We start from the raw sequence: 7,461 nt of genomic DNA, 5'->3' as shown, positions 1-7,461 counted from the left end.
CATTTTTCAAAAGTGTGGGCGTAGCAGCTTTTGGCGAATTGTGGGCGTTAGAGTGGGCGTGGCAAAAAGTTTTTTGGCAAATCGATAGAAATTTACAAGAATAATACAAAAATGAAAAAATATCAAAACATTTTTCAAAAGTGTGAGCGTGGCAGTTTTGGGCGGTTTGTGGGCGTTAGAGGGGGCGTGGCAAAAAGTTTTTTGGCAAATCGATAGAAATTTACAAGACCAATACAAAAATGAAAAAATATCAAAACATTTTTCAAAAGTGTGGGCGTGGCAGTTTTGGGCGGTTTGTGGGCGTTAGAGGGGGCGTGGCAAAAAGTGTTTTGGCAAATCGATAGAAATTTACAAGACCAATACAAAAATGAAAAGATATCAAAACATTTTTCAAAAGTGTGGGCGTAGCAGCTTTTGGCGGTTTGTGGGCGTTAGAGTGGGCGTGGCAAAAAGTTTTTTGGCAAATCGATAGAAATTTACAAGACCAATTCAAAAATGAAAAGATATCAAAACATTTTTCAAAAGTGTGGGCGTGGCAGTTTTGGGCGGTTTGTGGGCGTTAGAGTGGGCGTGGCAACATGAATCGACAAACTTGCGCTGCGTCTATGTCTCTGGAGTCTGTATGCTTAATCCTAACTTTCTAGCTTTTGTAGTTCCTGAGATCACAGCGTTCATACGGACGGACAGACAGACGGACAGACGGACAGACGGACAGACGGACAGACGGACAGACGGACAGACGGACATGGTCATATCGACTCGGCTATTGGTCCTGATCAAGAATATATATACTTTATATGGTCGGAAACCCTTCCTTCTGCCTGTTACATACTTTTCAACGAATCTAGTATACCCTTTTACTCTACGAGTAACGGGTATAATTAAAAAATTTCAAAACATTTTTCAAAAGTGTGGGCGTGGCAGCTTTGCTACCATCTCGGTGAATGAATTCACAATCGTAGTCCAAGATCTTGATCCACCAACGAGCTACCTGAGGTATTAATTCTGTATTCACCTTAACTTTGGCAATATCAGAACTATCAGTAATAAGATGAAACGGTTTACGTAACGAAACGGTAAGCGTCTCTACTACGGCCAATGTCTCGAATTCGTAGCTGTGGTACTTACTTTCAGCTGCTGTACAATGTAGGCTAAAATAACAAACAGGTTGCCAATCCTTTTGATCATGTGATTGTAGCAGCACTCCTACCAGACCCACAGCACAAGCGTCGGTGTGGACCTCGTGATTCTCTGTAAAATCGTATAAAACCAGTACTGGTACAGAGCACAATTTTCCGATGAGTTCATGGAAAGCTTCTTGTTGAACATTCGTCCAATTAAATGTTTCTTGTTCAGTTTTCCGTAAAAGTAAAGTTAGGGGACTAGAGAGTAACGGGTATAAAAACCTAACGCAATAGAAACAATCTATGATACAAATTTTATTTTAAATAGTTTAATCATTTTCACAACGATAATATACAATTCTGTCGTTCCGATAGGATATATTTTAAACAAATAACTTAAGGTTGCCACCCATAGAGTTGTAGAGTCCGTGAAAAAATTTGGAATCTACAAATTCAGTACGATTACATTTCTAACAAAATGCCACGTACTTCTTTATTTGATGTAGATGATGACCAACAGTTTCTTAAAATGGCCAGCGTTGATGCGGTAAACTATCCTTAGAAAAAGAGCACATAACCCATCTACAATCAAGATGGCTTTTCGGAATATGATATCCAAAGGCCGAGCTCCAGGTAAGAACTTAAAAAAAACAGTCATATTTAATATCAATTTAATTTCATATTCAGCGCTTTTCGAACCGTAAATGAACCGCACCCAAACCCCATACCCTCCAAGTTCCGCATCGACAATGTTGTTCCGGACTTTGGACTCGAGGAGAATTCTAACGTGCTTCCCAAAAACTGGCAAATGCCACCTCCAAGTTCATCAAGGATTGTCAAGAGTCGACGATGCCCCAACAAAGGAAAAATATCTCCAAATGTGCGTCAAACTTTTCCAAAACCTACCGTCGATACAGAACCCTCACCGCTAACACCCATCAAGGGGACTTTGGTGGATGAGTATGATACAGATCTGCTGTCGTCAGAGGATATTTGGAAGATCTATATGGATGTGAAGAAGGGGCTTATAAAGCCCTCGGATGCTACATGGCCTTTGTTTTGCATGGCGAATTCGGAGGCTTCCAAAACTCCGCCTCCGAGTTTAACGGAACCTCAAAACTCCAATGAATTTCCTCCGAAAACAGTTCGAGTTAACAAAAACCTATATAAAAAGAATTCTTTTGGAACTGGTTTTGGGAGGAAAGTCGGAAAAAATGAGTGGCGGGTCTTGGATCAGTGGATAGAATCGGAGGGGCTCAACGGATCCTATAATGATATAGAAGAATCGGATTCAAAGGGAAAGGTCGATCGTGACGCCAAGAAGCCTCGGATTCTGGACAATGAAGATGTCGCCTTTGCTAGCTTCACCATTGGAATCGAAGAGGAGCGGGCCATCAACGGATCACATAATGATATAGAAGAATCGGATTCAAAGGGAAAGGTCGATAGTGACGCCAAGAAGCCTCGGATTCTGGACAATGAAGATGTCGCCTTTGCTAGCTTCACCATTGGAATCGAAGAGGAGCGGGCAATCAAGGAATGGATAAAATCGGAGGGCCTCAACGAACCCCACAGTGATATAGAAGAGTTTGATATGTTATTAAGCCTAGCAAGAGAACATGAGAAGAATCGGGATCTTCTGCTTGAGTTACTAAAGCCCAAGGATCTTATCTCCCAGGAAAAGGATGTTTGGAAAAAGTTTTCTCCAAAGGTGTTCGAAATGCCACAGAAACCTGATTCCGTAGAGCCTGAGTTGTGGAAACCCCCACCCAACGAAAAGGTTTCCGTTGAAAATATTCCAGAAAAGGAACCAGAGAAAGCAACTGAATTCATTGTGGAAAAACCAGAAAAGCCAGTTATCCTCGAGGTCAAAGACATTAAACCATTACCCCCGAGACCCGAGGATGAGGAAGCTATTCAGAGTTGGGTACAGCAATGCAGTGAAACCATTTCCCAACAATTGCAACTCCTCATCTATGAGGACAGTTCCAACAATCCAACTGCTGCAGAGCCAGAGGCCATTGACTTCGAAACCGAGATCAGCAAGGAGCAAATGAAGCACCGAGTCCTGGGAGAAAGAAGAACCAGCAGTTTGGATCAAAATCGGTGGAGAATTTGAGGAGATGTCTTCTGCTTCCGCCTCTGCCAGATCACTTGGACCAGTGCCTCCAGAGGATTAGAATCCTAAGGCGTCCCAAAAGGCGCAAGGTCGAGGAATTTCGCATGCACGTCGATATGAATTTTTGCAAAATGTATTGCACACTGAGTATGAATAAGAACTTGGATCTGCAAAATACGGTTAGGTTCCTAAGAAACGCCGTTTACAATAACGACATCGATGTGATCCAAATCCGGTATGAGGCCACACAGATAGCCTGGATTTGGTCCGATGGCAGTGTCTTGATAATCAATGGAAGAGGCCATGCGATGCTTGCGGAAACACAAAGGGATCTGATGTTTAGGACCCTTGGGAGGGCGAACTTCAAAGCCGACCCCTCAAACAAGCTTCTACATCTGCGTCTCATTTCCTGCGCCCACTTTCCATTTGGGATCTCTTTGCCGGTGTTCACTGCGTTAAGCGTTCTTTCTCCAGAGCCCCATATGAAGTATGTCTACTACGTGGACAAGGCAGTTCCCGGGGTGGCGGCCCGTGTTCATGAGACGGGAATGGTCCAGGTGTTTGCCATGACCACGGGTGAGGCGGATAATATGCTGAAGAAACTGTACCTTCTTACGGCCAATCACCGAAAGGCCACCATAGACGTCATCAAAAAGAAACCAATGGACTACGACTGATCAAAAAAAATGTAACACGAGTTACAAACAGAATGATGTAAGGATGTGATCGAAAATAGAATAGTAATTATAATAAAGCTGAGAACGCTTTGGTAAACAATTCAATGGCTCAAAAATGGGTTCAATCATTATTATGTTCTTTAAAATGAATAGGCGTGGAATTCTTTCTCTGCTATCAGATACCCGTTACTCTGCTATTGATTAGATTTTAATTAAACATAGATTTTACAAAACATAGATTATACATACTGCAGAATTGCTAAGCCAACATCTCACTAGTATCAATATACCCTCTGCCAGGGTGTGCAAAGTAAGCAGTATAACTATGTATCCTCCAAATATTTTCTGTCCCCCAAAGCAGTTTTTAATTTTGTAGTCATGCAAATTTCGTTTCCTATCCTTGGCTTGAACATTTGTCTCAGCAGAAGTTAATTGGTTTTTTTGCGGAAGAAGTGCCGCTTGAGACGTCGACTTGGGGGACTTTTTTCCCCTTTTAGTTGCTCCCGGGGTAGTTTTTTTGTTGCTGTGGCTTTGGCGTTGGTTGGTGTCTTGGTGGAAAACAGAAGGCTTAAAAGGGGATACACAAAGGATTTGAGCAATCAAGTGCGCTTTTGAGCACGCAGACCGATAACAGTTTTATTCACGCTCGCTTTCTCCAGCCTCTTATTTTCCTGGGACCTGCCATTACGTTGAGGGCAAAGAAGGAAATGTGCTTCGTTTGTTTCAAAGTCATAACTATGCTGGGTTTTCAATATGCGCCCAAAGGAACCCACACGTGTGCGCCATAAAGTCCCATAAGGAAAGAAAAAAGGAAAAAGGGAAAAATAAGTAAGGAAACGGGGCATACAACTTCAAGTAGTTGGGTCCAAATGTCTGCACGGCTTTAGCCAGCAAAAACAATACGGCCCGGAAGGGCGGACACAGAAAAAAGAATTCCGAGCGGTCTGGCTTTTTTCTTAAGTTTCACTTGAACGTCGAGCGCACACACGCAAGCACTCGGGTGAAGGGACATTTAAATTCTGCAGCGGAATGCACCTATGGGCATAGGGGATTCCGGGCTCGGGGCATTTTAATCATAAGACTCTGGTGCCTTTCTAGCCCAAGAGCCAATTCGAATTTCGCCCACTTAATTCAATGCATATTCGCCCAGCATCCAGTTTGATTCAGCTTAAGAATGCACTTACAAGCAGCTGTACTTCGTGAACGAGGCAGCTCCTGAGCTAAAAGGATAATAATCAGAGATAAGGCAGGAGACGAAGGAAAGTCGGATGCAGCTACAGTCGCCCCTTAGGCCAAAAGGATGGTCTGGAAAAAACAGGGAAGCGGCTTGTAAGCCATTCCACAGCCACATACCTGCAAACAGGAACAACCAAAGCCAGAAAGCAGGTTAAAAGAGCCCGGAAGAAAGACAGGCAAGCTACAATGGAAGGGCTACCAAAAAGGCAACTTCCAGCATAATACATGAATAAATACAAGAAACAATAACACAAATAGTATTATTTACATGAAAAAATGTGCATCAACACAAAGCTTTATACTCAACTTACTAAAGCCATTATGTTGGCTAATTAAAATTTTAAACTAAGGAACAATAATATTATATATACTTGTACATAGTAAAATTCCTGTTCCCTTTGATTTTTTTAATAGAATCTCACAAAACATTTAAAATAAATCGATATTCTCGTTAAAATATTCTAAATGGTTTGCTAACTTACATAGTTTTGGAAATTATGATTTACGTAGTTCAGTTTTTCTGACATAAAACCTCTGTTTTTCTTCAATTCTATTTGTTTAGCTGGTGAAGTAAATTTGAAATAAACCCATTTACCTAGTCCCGTATCCTTTTGCTTTCCGAGAGCGACTAGTTAAAAGATTTCCCAATTTTAGCAATGCCACTGTTGGCCAACTGCATCCACAGCTTTCCCTGGCTTAAAGGGGTTCCATTTCATTTATGGCCACATGCAGTCGCCTTTTCTCAAGTTAATCCAATCAATGCAGTCGCATTTCTCGGCACAATCAATTTCTAGTTACAATTTGAGGACTTGGAAGCCTGGACACATATGGCACAGTTAGAAACGAAGAAATAGAGTGAAACGGGATGGAACAAAAAAGGGACAAAACTGCACGACTGTTAGCCAACTGGATGGTTAAGAATTTGCCACAATAGACAAAGAATTTATGAGACTCTTATGAAAGACTTTCCAGCTCAGTCCCTTTCACCTAATGACAGAGTTTCTCTTTTTCTGCACGAAAGTGAGGGCAATTGGGTGAGCCCATGATAACGATGTTCTTCGGTCTTACATCAGTAAATTAACGCATCTGGGTCAGCAAAGTGAATGCAGTTTCCCACAGAAAAAGAGTATTGGATATCAATGTTTGGTATACAATGCAGAACTTGATTTTCATATTAATTATAATTCTGTTTGTTATATTTTTATTTGGTGAAAAAAGTTGTAACACCTGATTATAATTATAATTATTATACACTAATCATGCACTAATATTCTCATTCTCATATTCTCATCAAAGCCATTAGAGGAGGCACGGGGGACTTGGACTTCCAGTGGATCCTTAAAGTGGATTTCTTAAATAGAGAAAATGAAAAGCCTTCGGCGCCAAGACTAGACATAGGCTTTTCTTTTTTTTTCAGGATGCTCGCTTCCTTCGAACAGGACATAATAGGTTCCGTCGTCTTGGCCGAACACACATTAAGTATACGCCCTGTCTGGAATCCGTATAAGTGAAATAATAGGTGAATACCTTCTAACTTTTTAAAATACCGTATTGCATTTTTCCATACTCTATACAATTTATTCGCTTATATTCTTCCGAGTATCCAGACATTTTGTTCTTTTCTGCCTGTTGGGTGTGATGGGGGTTGCTGTCCTGGAATTTTCCAAATCGGCTGAAATAAAAAACACTCGAAAGGGCGAACTTTTCTTAGATGCGCGGGCGTGACCGGGCGTATGTTTATTCGATCTTAATAGTTTTTACACTGAAGCTTATTCTAATTAGCTAGGCTCTCCCAAGCGCAGCGGAGACTCCTTGGAGACTCTGTGGTGAAGAGCGAGAGAGCGTAAGAGGGAGCGGAGAGCGGGTGACATTTTAAACCCCGTAACTTGGACATTCCGCCCTCTTGCAATCACTGGGGTTGCAACATAGTCATCCTACGGTAGGCTGCAGGCACCGGACACGATCCACCCAAAAACAGTTTTCTGAGCGACCGGCATTCCCTCGTCGAAGGTCAGGAATCCGGATTGGATAACCTTTGGATAAACATCTGCTCCCAAGACCATGGAGACGGTAGCAGGCCGATGGAACTGGTCTTCAGCCAACATGATGTCCCGGAACTTGGACACCACTGTGTCGCTCAATGCCCGGACAGGTGTGCGGATCCGTACACTGGGCTCGATCTTGAGCACGACCTCCAGCTTAGTGTTCGCGTCGACCCTGGAGCGAATTGTCGTCGTGCAGACCTTCTCGTCGCCAACATTGGTCATCTGAAGCGTAAAGGCTGACGCCAACGAAGCGTCGATGC

At 42.4% G+C, this 7,461-nt stretch overlaps 1 protein-coding gene across 1 annotated transcript in view; it reads left to right on the top strand.

The window, feature by feature from the left end:
• Positions 1-1,851: 1,851 nt before the first annotated feature.
• Positions 1,852-7,461, top strand: part of LOC120457992 — a gene marked incomplete at both ends in the record, with an annotated part of 32,543 nt that continues 26,933 nt past the window's right edge. Inside the window, 2 exons of the mRNA XM_039645483.1 lie at positions 1,852-2,427; positions 2,560-3,141. Coding sequence (XP_039501417.1) covers positions 1,852-2,427; positions 2,560-3,141 — 1,158 coding nt within the window. The remainder of the gene's footprint in view (positions 2,428-2,559; positions 3,142-7,461) is intronic.

Source organism: Drosophila santomea, unplaced genomic scaffold, assembly GCF_016746245.2.
Source record: "Drosophila santomea strain STO CAGO 1482 unplaced genomic scaffold, Prin_Dsan_1.1 Segkk9_quiver_pilon_scaf, whole genome shotgun sequence".
Lineage (NCBI taxonomy): Eukaryota > Metazoa > Arthropoda > Insecta > Diptera > Drosophilidae > Drosophila > Drosophila santomea.
This window is presented reverse-complemented; position numbering and strand designations above follow the sequence as displayed.